At 43.3% G+C, this 15095-nt stretch overlaps 1 protein-coding gene across 4 annotated transcripts in view; it reads right to left on the bottom strand.

Moving 5' to 3' along the window:
- The window catches only part of LOC111863805 (tyrosine aminotransferase), a 42516-nt gene that overhangs the window by 3775 nt on the left and 23646 nt on the right, over nt 1–15095 (bottom strand). For all 4 annotated transcript variants that reach the window (XM_023850516.2, XM_033751217.1, XM_023850518.2 and 1 more), the window contains 3 exons: nt 14424–14507; nt 13523–13621; nt 10641–12410 (listed from right to left, as the gene is read on the bottom strand). In XM_023850516.2, coding sequence (XP_023706284.1) covers nt 12180–12410; nt 13523–13621; nt 14424–14507 — 414 coding nt within the window. In that variant the 3' untranslated portion in view covers nt 10641–12179. The remainder of the gene's footprint in view (nt 1–10640; nt 12411–13522; nt 13622–14423; nt 14508–15095) is intronic.

The following is a 15095-nucleotide window of genomic DNA, read 5'->3' as shown; positions in this document are numbered from 1 at the left end:
TGGAAAGCAAAAACTGTGTTTTATCATAAAAACAAACTTTTTAATTTTCATTTTTAAGAGCATTTGTAACTGCTGAATGCCTGTGAATTTTGGCCATCCTTTATGTCCAGCTGCTCATATGCATGGGGGGGGGGCAGCTGAGCAGATTTTTATGAAATTTAATGTTTGGAGATGTTACAGGAAACTGTACAGCAGTGTGAGTTTTCACATGTTTAATGATGGCTTTACTTGAAGACTTACTTAAATAATACATTGTAAATAGACTGATTATAATAATTTATAAATGTTTTAACAAATTCATGCACATTGTAGTAACTGTTATACGATAATATTTTATACCTATGACATTGTAATAGTAGTTCCTGGAAGTATTTATACTGACCAATGACATTGTAATAGTAGTTTCTGTATGTATTGATAATGTCCTTCTGAAGATGGTTGCTTTGACGAAAACATGTAAAGGATGATGAAAGAATAAAAAAAAAACAACATTTATCAGTCACATTGAATGGCGTTAATAAACTACACTACTGCTAGCATGACAGACAAGGATGGACCAAGTCAAATTTACATGTGTTTTTGAATGTATCTTGCTAAACATTCATTGGAGAGAAAAACAGTTCAAGTAAAACCTGCAGAGAAATGTGAAACACAGCATTACATCCAGTGCACTTTCTCTGTAGGTTTTAAACAGTTTTTAAGATGATTAAAAAGCATCGTTAATTACATTTTTAGACTTTCATATTAAACAACCAAGAACAGAACATGACTGCAGTTAACAGAAGAAAAATTAAGCAAAAGACATATTAATTCACTTTAGGCTGTTAAAATTGGACTTCTTTTCTTCTTTTAATGTAATGCTGTGTTATGATACCAAGTTGGAGCATGTATTAAGAAAAATTTTCATTTAAGATGTAATCAATAACAGTGCAACATTTAAGCTGCAATACTGAGTGTTTTTAATTCAACATATTATAACCTGTATACCCACTGCCAAGTAAGTAACAGTTGTTGTTACGGAACAGCTCTGTGGCATGTTGTTTCTCCCTGGTAATGAGAGAACATGCAATAATGGAAGTGACATTTTCTGTGCAGTCCATGCCAGGGCTATAAAATGAGGACTGGTAGTAAACAGCTGCAAGCAAGACTTACATATACAGGGTGTTTCACGACTTCAGGGCATAACTGCAGGAGGTGATTTCATAGCTCTTTGTGATCAAAAAAGTTCATATAAACATGTGTCTGATTTTGGACGGTTACGGAGTTATGACCGTTTTTTCATTCCCTTACACGCCCCCATGTGAACCACGTGTCAGCTGGCAGTTCGCTATTTTTAGCCAGCTACAGATAGAGCGTTCTCGTTATCTCGACACTTGAGATGTACCTAAGGCGGGGAGGGTTGGTATGTCCGGCGCGGTTCACAACCGAGCGGCAGTCTGTGTTGCGGCTGGCGGTAGCATTTTCGAAAATCAGCTTTAAGCACCAATAAATTCAAATTAAAGGTAATTTCACGAAGTTAACTATACATCCATACTTTAAATGCATCATGTATTATGCTGGTTTATTATTTTGTTCCGTTTATTGTCAGTAATCGTTACCTTCTATTCTGAGTTTAAAACTGTCATAACTCCGTAACCGTCCAAAATCGGACACATGTTTATGTGAACTTTTTGATCACAAAGATCTAGGAAATCACCTCCTGCAGTTATGCCCTAAAGTCGTGAAACACCCAGTAGATGTGGCTTTGCTCTTGGAGACACATCTCAAACCCCATGGGAGGTTCACCGTTGCAAATAATCGCTTTTATCTGACTGACCACTTCCCGGGAAGAAAAGGCGTATCCCATGACCATGTAGACATGTGCTACGTGTGCAATATGAGACATCCTTTCATCATAGAACATGAGGACTGTTACCACAAGGGTTCAATGCAAAAAAAGAAATCTCTGGTCCATGACCCTCAAAGAGCTTGGCACTAAGATGAACCGACTGGCGGTAAACCACTGAGTTGAGTCAGTTGTGAGAAGCTGGTAGCTAAGGCCAGGGACAGTCCGGAAACCCAGCGGAAGGGCAGTGTCCAACGTTGGAAGCCGCTACCAAGCAACGGCTAGTGACTACTGAGATTTTATGTGTGCTGTAGTTACAGTGGCCTTAGGAATGTGTAACTCAGTGAAACTGTCATAGTTATTTATAGTTACATTCTGTAAGTGTCCAGTAAATCTGATTTCCCATCCGAACCGCGTCTATATTCACTCCATGTGTCAACTTGTATCAGAAGTGGAATAACTGGATTAACTGGATCGGATTGAAGATTGTGTTGGATATTCATATCGCCATACTACAAAAATGGAGCAAAGATGGAACGGATGATGGCCAAGATAATGTCTGGCGAAAAGAGAAGATGGCTTGCCAAGAAGCGATGAAGCCCTGTCTAGAAAAGGCGAAGAATAGCCTGGAAGAAATGAGGGCCAGGGTGGATGTCTTCGAAGAAAAGTTGGACGCCACCGGGAAGGCGTCTAGGAAAGACGCAGGCCAGTATAGAGACCGGCCAGGAACCAAGGGCCCCGAAGGATATGAAGGAAATGGACACCATGGATATGGAGGCCAATCGAGAAAAGTCAAGAGGCCGTAGCGAAGCAGGAAGTCACTAATGGAAAGGCCACAGTGGAAACTATCGGAGCACTGGAGGACCGATCCATGGACCAGGAACCGAAGGTGGGATGCCGCAACCCTCGGAAAAGGTGGACCAAGCACGATGTTGCACAAGGAGCCCATAAAGAACGAACGTTTTGAGAAGAGACGATGGACGCAGCTGAGATGCAACAACGGCATAAGGACTCGATGTCCAAACCAGCAGCGACGGCTTGGAAGCTGGGGAAATGTCAACGGGAAACTGAGGCAGACCATAGTGTTGGACATCATCAAGCAGGATTCCAAAAATGAGCATCAAGACATTGTGGAGGAGCCAGCCACCGCCCAAGCGACCTGCCCACAGCTGTAGGAGCGCCGGCCACTCTCCAAAGCTTTGCCCGCACCGATCAGAAAAGAAGAAATTAATCAGTTGATAGCTGCGGTTCCAGGAAGTGAGAAGCTGGTAGCTGAGGCCGGGAACAGTTCGTTATAAATAATCGCATTTCAGCCACTAGACTTGTTCCCTTTTCGTAAAAACCGTGTGAACTGTACAGGCATAGATGTATACGATTCTTCGCACAAAGTGAAAACGTATAAAAAGAGGTTATGGCCATCCGCACTTTATATCCACATAAAACTACCTGGATGAGTTTGGCATCGACAGCGTCGTTAAACGAACTAGAAATGAAGCATATAGATTTATATGGCATTTTATACTGGGTATCTGCGCTAAAGTTGACCGAATTTAATTTGGCTCTCCATAAGTTCTGTAAGACTTCACAGGAAGTTGACCGAATTTAATTTGGCTCTCCATAAGTTCTGTAAGACTTCACAGGAAGCTTAAAACGGGTTTTCATCGACACCTTACAAAATCACACGAAAACAAGAATAAATTTAGCCAATATTAAATCCTATATGCCTTTAATTTTAAACGTGTTTCAGTATTGTGAAAGAATGCATGGATGTAGCGTGATCTGTGTATTACTGGCACTGTTACGTCATTATTAATCAATGCGTGTTTATGAAACCCTTTTCTGTTGGCCAATTAAACAGTGTAGTATGACATTGTTACAAACAGTACCTGAATGATGACTGAGATGAGAATATATTGGCCGTTAGAAACTTTCTGGACCTGTCTTCGTTGCCTTTATTTATGAACTTGCTTTCTACTTCTTCTAAGAGTTCATCTATGTCTTGTTCCATATGTGTGACATAAAGCAGTAACTAACAAGAACGAATAATTCTTGCACTACAACGCAGATGAACTTCGATATTTGTCACCGTCTGTACGGTCTGTACAAACATTGTAAACAATACCGTTACAAACGTTATGAGCGTTATGAGAGACCAGAGATAACATATCAGTGCTGCCATAACAACGAAATTTAATCTGAAGGCAACATATAATCAATAAATTCGTCCATCTCAGTTGTCAAATATTAGTGCGATATTCCAATCCACAAGAAATTCAGTATCTGTTAAAATAACTCATAATTTCACAATACTTCACAGCGTTCTGTCTCCCATAGATTCTTCACCGTAAGTTTCCAAACAATATTGTTATGCCAATCTTCATTGCACCAAATTCTGCATCATCATAATCACCCGGGGCAGGTACAATGGGAAAATCAGTGGCCGCCGTGCTGAGTGGAACCAAGACCCAACTGGACNNNNCCCCCCCCCCCCAAAAGCGAATTAAAAAAAATGCTGCTCAAGAAATTTCCCTCGTACAGGCTTCAGCTTTTCTGTCGGTTCGCTTAATCAATAGATCGCGCCACACTCGGGAGAACTGGCAGCATGACTCACCGAGTTGTGAGACCGTGGAAGTGAGTTTTCCTTTTATAGCCAGTGGGGTGGGACCAAGTCCCTTGTACTGCGGCCACTTCTGGCCTATTGTACCAGCCCCAGATGATAGGTGAGGGTGATTGTGGAGCAATTGGTGGAATGAAGATTGGCAGGGGAAACCGAAGTACTCGGAGAAAGCCTTCCCCAGCGCCACTTTATCGACCACAAATCCCACTTGACCAGACCCGGGATCGAACCCGTGCCGCCGCGGTGGGAAGCCAACGACTAACCGCTTGAGCTATGGCGCGGCCCTAAGTGAGCTTACGTCAGGATTTGTATAGCAGGTAATGTAGCAGTTTGTTGACATACCAGCGACAGATTTCCACAATTTCCCAGGCTCACGACTGCTCACGACACTGGCAAGATTACCAATTTCCCCCCTCCCGTTACCAGCCTGGCTGATCATATGCTTGTCTTCGTGGCATTGCTCAGGATGCCTCTGCAGGAAATTCATAAAATCAGTTTTTGTGGGTGTTTTCTTCCCGGATATGAAGATGCAACGCTGAATTATCTGGTAGAAGTCTACCGACGTTTGGGACGAACCCACTGCCTCCATGTTCGGGGTCAAAGAACCCAGGAATGGAGAGTACTGTCCTATAGTATGTAACGCCGTGTAGTCTGGTAGATGTCCACGGATGCTTCGGAGGAAGGCAGTGCATCCAGCTTCAGGATCGACGGGCAATCAAAGCTAGATGCTAGCATTTCTTTGCGAAGTTTTATTATATCCCAATTAACAGGATGTCCGTAGTCGTTCTTCAAGCAGATCTAATATGCAAAGTATTCAGTGTATTGTTGAAACATGGAAAATAAAATACATTGTACAGGAAAAGTAAAGTAGCTTGTGCATGCAGAATAAAGCACGTGGTACATGAACTGAATAGGAGAAGTAAAGGACATAGCAGATTCGTATCCCAGACCACACTGCTGCAATTCGTCGGGAACCCTGTGCTAGGGCGAGTGTTCCCTAATAAGGAATTCCCCTGACTGAACAAACAACCAGTGGACACTTAGATCCTTACTCTGCTTGGTTGGCTATTGTGGCGCTACATCGTGCCGTAATCTGAAATGCAAGCAGTGGAAGTGTTCTAGCCAGAAGGATCCAGGGAATTGCTACTCTATGTAAGGGGCCAGGCCGACTGAAATTGACGCCCCCGCACGTCCCTTGCATTGCGTCTACAGCCCTTATAGACTGAAATTCATGTCTCAGACTGACGTCTTCATAGTTCCACAATGCCCAATGCCTGGTTTCACTAAGGGATTCCATTTCTCAGCCGCCGAGGGGACGTGGAAAGTTCATGAAGCCGCTGTTGTAAGATCTGCTACTTTCTGTCTTATAGCAAAGAATCGTGCCACAATTCATACGGGGCACACACTGCTCGATTTCACACCCTCCGATGTTCACCCAAACAGAGCTAATTAACGAGGGCGTACCATAAAAATTATTGTCACTTATATGTGTGACCGTAGACGGGGTTTGGATTTACACTCAACTCATAACCATAAGCAATTATAGCGTCATCGCTAATCTCCACATTTTACAAATAACTAGAGTTCACGCTGAGTTTTCTCAGCCTATTGTTACACTCTCCACCAGTCGTTTCCTTGTAACGGCTTCTAACAGTGCAGATTCTTCAGCTTCCACGCTCACTTACTCAAGTTACTGACGTCAATAAAACAACACCGCATATGTTAGGAAAACGGACTTCTTGTATGCATCCGTTTGTTTTCCAGAATTCGCCGTGTATTCGCAAGGTCCTGCGACTGGCTATCTGGACACAGGTTTTCTTGGTTTTCCCCCTCTCCAAGCTGAGATGGTTCCCAGTTACTACTGCGTGCTTCTCATGCAGCCCTCTAAATATCAGTTTATCGAAATTAAACCTCTCTTCTGTAAATATGCAGTACACCTCGATTCGGAAAATCAAAATTCCGCCGACCTTGTCTCCCAATTCTCCCACCGCTTTCCCTCTTCATTTATTTCTCTATGATTATTCTCTCCTGCCTCTTAACAATTACTCACAAAACTTGCGTCATAATATGAACTACTCGATGTTCCTCTTGAGCCGGGTATCGATTGCGCGAGGCAGTGTTCGTTGCTTTGCCTCGCAAAATCGATACCATGTTGCCGCGCGCGAACTTGGCGCATGTCGAGCCAAATCGGAGCGGTTCTTTGTCCCGCGGCAAAGGGATTCTCTTTCAGTTGAAAGGGTCTTATGGCGTTCCAGTGTTTCTTTCGCGCCAAAAGGGAGAATGAAAGTGTCTAGCTCCCAGACAGATTTACACGTATACTAAAGAGTTATTGTGGAATTCAAAAAGTGCTAATTACCATAACAAAAGTATGCGCGAAGACAAATAGAAGGGCATAGGTGACGAAATGAAAATGCCAATTCAGGATGTGGGCACTCCCCCACTTGCGAGAAGTGATGCTGCTGCTTGCGAGTTGTCTGCGGTGTCCATGCTTAGTCACCAATGTGGGAGTCGTTGATGATCTTCACCACACGCGCTTCCACCATCACACTTCGTCGCCAGCTCTCGGTCTTTGGGAGTCTTCGCCTCTGCGCTGCGCCAGGAATGGCCGCCTCGCCACTCCGCTGGCATGCCCGACTCACTGGGCTGCCTCAGCTAGCCGGCGGTCATGTCCTACTCACCGGGCGTCTGTCGTAGCTACCGCCTCATCACTCCTACGACCGCGCTCGCGCTCGGCAACATTAGTCAACACACTGCAGCTTCCGCCTCTCCACTCCAGCGCTCGGTCTTCGGAATCTTCGTCTCTGTGCTGCGCCAAGAATGGCTGCCTCGGCTGTTGGGCCGTCTCACAACCGACTCACTGGGCAACTCGTCTGCCTCGGACTCACCGGCGGTCATGCCCGACGCACTGGGCAACTGGCGTAGCTACCGCCTCACCACTCCAGCGACCGCGCTGCGCAAGCAAACCTTTTCCTTATCGCTTCAACAGCTGAGCAACCATCTCCGTGGGGGGGGGGGTGATGTGGGAGCTGCCCACAAGGATTTTAAAAAGAAAATGGCAACTTTATTGGCTTCGTACCGAAGAGAAAAGTCTCGAAGTAAGAAGCCTCACATAACTGGTTCTGGTACAAACATATTTATTAAATTGCTAGTATACCACTCGTATTATCTGTAATTATGCTAATACGCTAATAATTCATTCTTTATTTACAGCTGCAGGTACTGTTTACGTGTCCAAGTGGTTCGCATTCAATGAATTCGACTTTATGGCCGACAGAAATACTCCCCACGATACAATAGATACTTTGCCTGATGTAAGTATTTTTCATTACAATATTACTAAGGCTGGAAAAACCTGCCCATCTTACCATTTCTTGGTAATGTTAGGGTTAATAATTATATTGCCAACGAATTTCCCCGTTTGTAACAAAATGTCTTGCAAGGTGCAAACGTTTATCCTCGGCATTGTTTCCTGCTCTTCAGGCACTACCTTGAAGTGGTTGGAGTGATGATGCTTCGTTATCATTTCTCCATCAACCTGGAATTACTTGTCCATTGTTCTCCGTATCGAGACTACATCCGGGAGTGTGAAGTGCACGTGAACTTGGATTCTTTCCCTCAGAATCTTACGTAAGTACTAGTACAAAAATAGCCATAACAATTTTTTGGGCTTTTTCCGGTCATAATAATATTGGTTTTCTTAAAACTGTAAAAACAGAACTTAGAATACCGAAAGCATTTTCGACCACCCTACATGCTCTTGATAGTCTATAATTACATACTCTTTCAATAGAACCTCTGTCAGGGTTTCCATCAGATGGTTTCAGAGTATATTCATTTAATGCGAATGCTCTGTCACCCAAGTTCAGCTGCATACGGCACTTGAAGTATTGTCGGTGGCGGAATTTTCAACGATTGTTCTTCTAGTTTTTTTAGTAATTGAGTATTTTTGATGACACCGCCGTCAGATACCCTGCCTTGACAGCCTACATCAACGTAGAGAAAACTGTAGGCCGCAACAGCCAGAGCAAATAAGACAATGCTGAAAAAATGCTTCTAGTTATAATATTCTGTGCCACAGTTCATTATTGCTTGTAACATAACTTGTTTCCCATCCATAGCACCTATAGCATGTGGAAGTCCCACTTTTTCTCAAATTCTTGTGAAATAGCTAGCCATTCTTCTTCTGAACTTGGAACCCGTAAAAAAATGAATTGTAGATCTATGATTTTTCTCAGGAACCTGGAACAGCATATAGCGCCGAAACTTCGGGGTTCGAAAATGAAAATGAAGAGCCTGTTGTTGCTGTTGAAGGAATGACACCTTCTAGAACACCAGAAGCACCTCGATGTAAAAGGGCCCACACAGATCCTAAGTCTGCCAGCGCCAGAGCCAGAGAAGCGTTTGATATCCTCAAGTCCAGTGCAACCACACCGACAGACCAACAGATCGCCAACGAGCTCAGAAAATATGGCCCAAGCAGCTTAGAACAAGCTTAGAACAAGCATGCAATTAATAATGCTATTTTCGAAGCCGATATGCAGGAATATTCTTATGAATATTATTCTGTTATTATGTTTAGTATCAAGAGTGTGCGTGTCATCCTTGCGTAGAGGATCACGAGATCACAAGTGTCACAAGAGATTTCGAGTCTTGTTCTCACAGTCTTGGATTCGACTCTAGCGAGATAGAAGCAGGTTGTGCTCAGACTTGGCAGAAGAATTGCAGAGTGTACTAATGGTGTACTAGCGCTCTAAGTTAACCCCCCTCGTTGGTGTCTCCACCTTATCGTGGTGAGGGGGTTTGAGTATGCCAAGGACCCTGAGAGCTACACCAGCGGTAGCGTAGCTACTGGCAGGGCCTTCCTTTCTGGACAGGTCAAAGGGTAGGCATCAGACGAAGAGAGACACCGAAAACTGATGCCGGAAGCAGCGTCATCAGCAGCGACTTCAAGCACAGAACAAATGATGCTCGAGATGGTTCAAGTTCGTATAGCAACAGGCGTGACCAGAGTGGTTTGAACGGCTGTTGTTCTGCGATGTGGAAAGCAAATGGAAAAACTACAACATTATCATGTAAGATTTGAGGCTTTCACGGCGGTCACAGTCTGCTTTTACCGGTTCTCACGGTCTCTTCGCTTGCAGATTTCTTATATTTTTTCTTCTACCCTGAAGATGGAGGCGATACGTTTCTCCGAAACGTCGGTTAACACCACATATACACGGTGCCAAATCCCAGAAGACTGCTTTCTTCATACCACATTATCACTTTTCTTGGATAGTCTCTTTCCAAAAACAGAGATACCATGTATACGAGAGGTTTCCTCTGGAGACAAAACAAATCGGAGGGGCGGATAGAAGTGACCAGAAGCCGAGAAAGAAGACGTAAGAAGATGCTGGATGACTTTGGGGGCAGAAGAGGATATTTTTATTTGAAGGAGAAAGCTTGAGATCGCATTAAGTGGAGGAACTGTTTTGGAAAAGACTGTGGACCTGTCGGCGGACAGATTACTGACGAATGAATGAATTATAACAAAAATTACAGCCAGTCTCGAAGATCAGAAGTATAATGACTCCAATTCCAGCTCAGCTTCTGTACAATCAACGTCATCTGTGTAACGTCAGAAACTACTGCCATGTCCCTTAACGAGGAACCCCCCTTCATTCCTTTTCCCCCTCTCCACCTGCCCTACGCTTGCGCCCTTCACCCTTTCACGAGGGACTAGCAGGTTCGTCTGAAAACCGAAAGGGGATTCTGCTGCACGCCGTGGAAGTGTGCGGTGCTCGTCTCGTTCCAAATAATCTTTTGAACATTTTTAGGTTTGCTAAATTAACGGCGGAGTTGGTGCACTATTTTACGTTTTTTCGTCCTCATATGGGACAGCCTGTATTTTTCTTTCACTCGACCAATTATATTATTATACTTCTTTGTTGTGTGTATTGTTTAAATATTTTTTTACCCCAAACCACTTTTCGGTCCTGGGCCTTGGTACGTTTCATCAGCTACTACCTATCTAACTCAACAAGAAATCCAGGAGAACGAAGCTGTTGGAGCCACAACTCTTGAAGAAACGATTGGATAGTTTTCTTCAATCTTTGCATAGAAATTGGAAATGCCACTAATTCAGTGATTAATTCATGCCAATACTTTGAAAAATAAATACACACTAATCTGAAAATCTGATGTTTTATTTTGACTTACCTTAATACATTCCTTCAGGGCCTCAATGATAGCATCTCAAACCTCGGGCACTATTCTTGATGTACTTTGTTTGGACAGTCGGAAGAGTTATTGCAAGCTTGTATAGGAGTCTCCAGTGGCTAAGAATCTCAAAGTAACAACCATCCTCTCCCTCACAATAGTCGCTTCTCGAAATTGTGTGTCCATTTTATTCACTCTTGGTTCGATCAATGAGGTTATGTTTCCGAAATCTGATAATGACATTTGCGTAACATTTTTAAGTGTATCTTCCACTAATTCAAATGTTATATCTCGCTTAAGTCTATTTCCATATTGCATTCGCTGACGATACAATTCCATCATCCACCAACGCACTATGGTCTCGGTTTCCTTTTTTCTTCGATAATGCTGAACATCAACATAAAAGCAGCCACTGGACGTGCAGTATTCACGGCGATCTCTCGCACGAACAGCTGCACGCGGCAGCCGATACCCAGCCTGAGCACTGCTCACACCCGTCCACAGTTGACGCACCTCTGTTATTAATGTTTTCACATAACCTCGATAAGTAAGCCAAAACCTCTTGGGTTGAATGCGTTTAAGATCACTTCTGATGAGTTCCAATGTTACAGAAAATAAATAATAACGTAATTAACTGTTAATGCAATATAAAATATTATTACTTAAAATTACAAATGTTTACTCTTAGGCAACAAAATAGGGCGAAACGTCACAACGGAAATCAATTCAGGAACATTACCTGCCTGTGTGGTAGAAAGGCCTTCGATTTAAGCACTTCTGCGTGACCTTGATTTTCTTCGGTAACGCACCTACAACGTAAATCATTGCACACTCAAACTCACGTATAGAATGTAAACATTTATTCTTTCGTTATTGAGAACATTCACATTCAGTTGAACTGAAAATTTTAATTCGAAATATATTGAGCACTGAAATAAGAACAATCCATTCACAATCATCTTCGACGTCTCTTGGACTGTGAGTTCCTAGCAGATCTGGGTTTTTGTAGTCCATGCAGATTCTTGTATAAGTCTGGCATTTACAGATGGTGAAGTTTCAGCATACGAATAGATCTGAATATAAACACTTATATTATAGGTTTCATGGATCTTACGCCGTGTAATTTGGTATGTAGGAGCTGTTATTTCAGAGGAACCTTGTGATTAAATCTTCAGAGTAGAATGGTCTGAAGGCGAATTAAGAATTCCCCGAAACGTCCGTTTCTATCTGCCAAACTACACCGCGTCACGTCCTGGAAGGCGGAAGTCTGCACGCCTACTGCCGTGAGAACCCAAAATATAGAAAATGTGAGCACGAACCGGAACCGGAAACAGATTGTTCTGAACAGATAAGCAAGCGTGAGGCCTGTGGTGAGATTGTTACACCTGCCAGGCACTCTGGGACGGGGGCCAGCCCCGCTCTGTACTCAGTTCTGGGTTCAGACCCGAGACGAACGCGGCCGGTTTCTCACTGGTTCAGCAACAAAATGGGCATAAGATGCTCACGTGAAGACATGTGGACACACGCAGTCTGATATGTTCAGGGACTAATGCTGGCATCCTTGGGAACGATGAGATCACGAGACTCCCTCAAGGCGGCGCTGCAGTTGCTGGTACATGTCTCCACCACATCAGTGTTGCCCTTATGTGAATCAGCATCCTCTGGTCTGTGGTACCTCTTGCAGAAGGCTGTGATCCTGTGACAAGCTTCTCGCAGCTGTTCTTCTGGCACCGTCAGCACCAGCCGCATGTAATTTGTGTAGTCGAAACACTGTAATGGGACAGAAACAGTCTGCTGATTGCCTGAGTGACCCACACATTTGCATGCAGAATTAATCAGTGTTATCTTTCAGCCAGGCATTGGACTGAGGTTACGGGTGGTTTTAAACTGCCTCACGCGTCAGAGTGACTTCGATGATGCTTTCTAGTGCCGCATTCCAGACTATTTAATTCTTTTTATTCGCTATTATAGAACAAATTGAGGCACTATGCTACAAATCGGAAGGTCGCGGATTCGATTCCCGTTGAAATTATTGGATTTTTTAATTGACCTAATTGACCTAAACCTTCCAGCAGCATTATGACCCTGATGTCGACTCAGCCTCTAACAGAAATGAGATTCAGGAATTTTCCTGAGGGGGGGGGTTAAAGGGCGGCCGGCGCGTAAGGTTGACACCCTCATCGTCATCTGTGAGCCGACTGTCTAGAAAATGTAGGATCCTCGACGTCTTATAACCCTATGGACCTCCACTGCCTGTTACAGGGATAGGTTGGCACTTTTTTTATTTTACCTTGAACCGTCCGATTCAAAATCCAAACCTTAAATTTTTAAAGGGTTCGTCTAAGATACAATGAAGTATTTTCTTCCTAATTTAACAGTGCAAGACAGTTTAAGTAAATAAGTCGTTGGTGTAGAAGCGACTGATGTTCAGCGTGTAGACTTGTGTTCTGGACATGTGAATCTTGCCTCGACTGAGGGCTTTCGCGGGTTTCTCAGTTCCTCAAAGCAGTGTCGGGATTGTGCCTAGATTAGGCCATGACTGCTTCTTTCCAAATCCTTCCAATTAAGCGTCCTGTCATCCGACTCTATATGGAATCGAGAAGGGAATCACCGTTAAATAACGGACAAAACAGAACAATGTGAGGTAACATGGTAGCACGGGTGTCGCTACTGGGATGGGGGCATACTTTGGATAGAATAAAAATGTTATTTTTTTTTTCGAAATCCGTCCCTGGAGGAGGGAGATGCCTCGTCCATGCATGCAAAAGAAGTAGCTACAGAAGTAGCCCATGTTTACTTAATTAAAGTCAGCAGCATATGAGAGGGTAATTGTGTGAAGCTGCTGTTGCTATGGGGGTGCAGCGGCGTCTTGCCTGCCCTACCTTGCTGGGAAGGCAGAACACAGACTCTTCCGTGACCATCTGCTCGACGAAGTTCAGCTCCGACGCGAAATCTGGAAACTCGGCCATGTTTATACCTACCTGTGGAAAGCAGGGGCAGCTTGAGAAGAAAAATATTGAACTTTCATTTGCGCACTTTAATTCATCCTTCAAATAATTATTCCCCAAAATAAATAATCAGAACTTTGATTGAAGAGTTCGATCTATTTGGCTGCATGCCGTTCGGAGAGATCCCGCCTTTTCGGTATAACAAATTGTCTCCAAATTCAGAGTCGAAGAGTAAGCCAACTCAACTCAGAAGTCCGCATTCCTTGCATTTACGGCCACGAGACTCGGTTCAGTTAAACTGCTGAGATATTTGCATACGACTACAGCCAGTTCAGATGAGCCCGCAGTTATTCAACTGGGCAAGAAATACTGCGACTACTGGAGGGAGCCCACACCGTTAGATTTTAATCTGAGGCAGCTCAACCCATCTACACCGTGCTTCTCTAAGATTCATTTTAATATTATATTTCTTATATATTACGTCTCCTTAGCGGTCTCCTGTCTTCTTTGTGTCTTCCGTATGGTTCTCACAATAAACAGTGACTGCTTCCATAAACAGCATTAACCGGTTGGGCTTTTAAGGGAAAAGGAGTTCACATTATGATTTTGTAGAGTGTGGCACCGTGCAGTCTTGCAGGTTGATGCTAAAGTTTCATTGGTTGGAGGCAGTGTATTTCCCGTTGGTGTCTGCCTACAAGACTACAAGGTGTCACAACCAAGGTGACTACAGTGAGAACAAAATCTCTCGGAACTTGTATGAGGAGCTATGTGTTTCCTGCGAGGTACGAACGGAATATGTAAATGACGTTGAGGACTGTCTCAAGGACCTACTTACCATCATGTACATGGCTCCTTTCGGCATGAGTGGAGTCAATCCTTTAGCCCCCTTCAGCATGTCGTACGCAATATTGGCGTGACACTGCAAGAAAGAATTTGTTTCAGTTCGATAATCTGTGTGTGTGTGTGTGTGGGGGGGGGAGGAGTATCTTTACCCTAGAGCTGGGATCTCCAAACTTTTCGAACCGCGGGCCACATTAGGTAATTCAGCACTTTCAACGGGCCGGATAAAATGAGAAATTAATAACTCTAGGTATATGAGTTTTATTGAAAGCACAGAATTTCATAAACTAAATACAAAGTACGCGAGAATAAATTATCGTATATTAATGACAACAGACAGTAGCAGCAAATGCTCATATTTTCATCACAAATTATAATAACACAATTAATGAGAATGATGGAACTCTTTTTGCATTCTTAAAATCTGATTAAATTGAGGTTCAAATTTTGAAACGCTAATCACATGTAGCGACTTTAAAAGTTTATCGGATAAATTTGCCCTGTANTCCTTCCTTATATTTGTCTTTAATATGATAATTTTCCTGAAGTTCAATAATTTCCATTTGAATTTGACTTGGGACATCTGCAGCATCACAGTCAATCGGATTTTGAAACAATCTAATTTCTTGAGCACTGGAATCCAAATTCGAAAATCGCTTCCGAAATT

The sequence above is a fragment of the Cryptotermes secundus genome, unplaced genomic scaffold (assembly GCF_002891405.2).
Source record: "Cryptotermes secundus unplaced genomic scaffold, Csec_1.0 scaffold833, whole genome shotgun sequence".
NCBI classification, from domain to species: Eukaryota; Metazoa; Arthropoda; class Insecta; order Blattodea; family Kalotermitidae; genus Cryptotermes; species Cryptotermes secundus.
The sequence above is the reverse complement of the archived record's forward strand: the minus strand, read 5'-3'. Positions and strand labels throughout refer to the sequence as shown.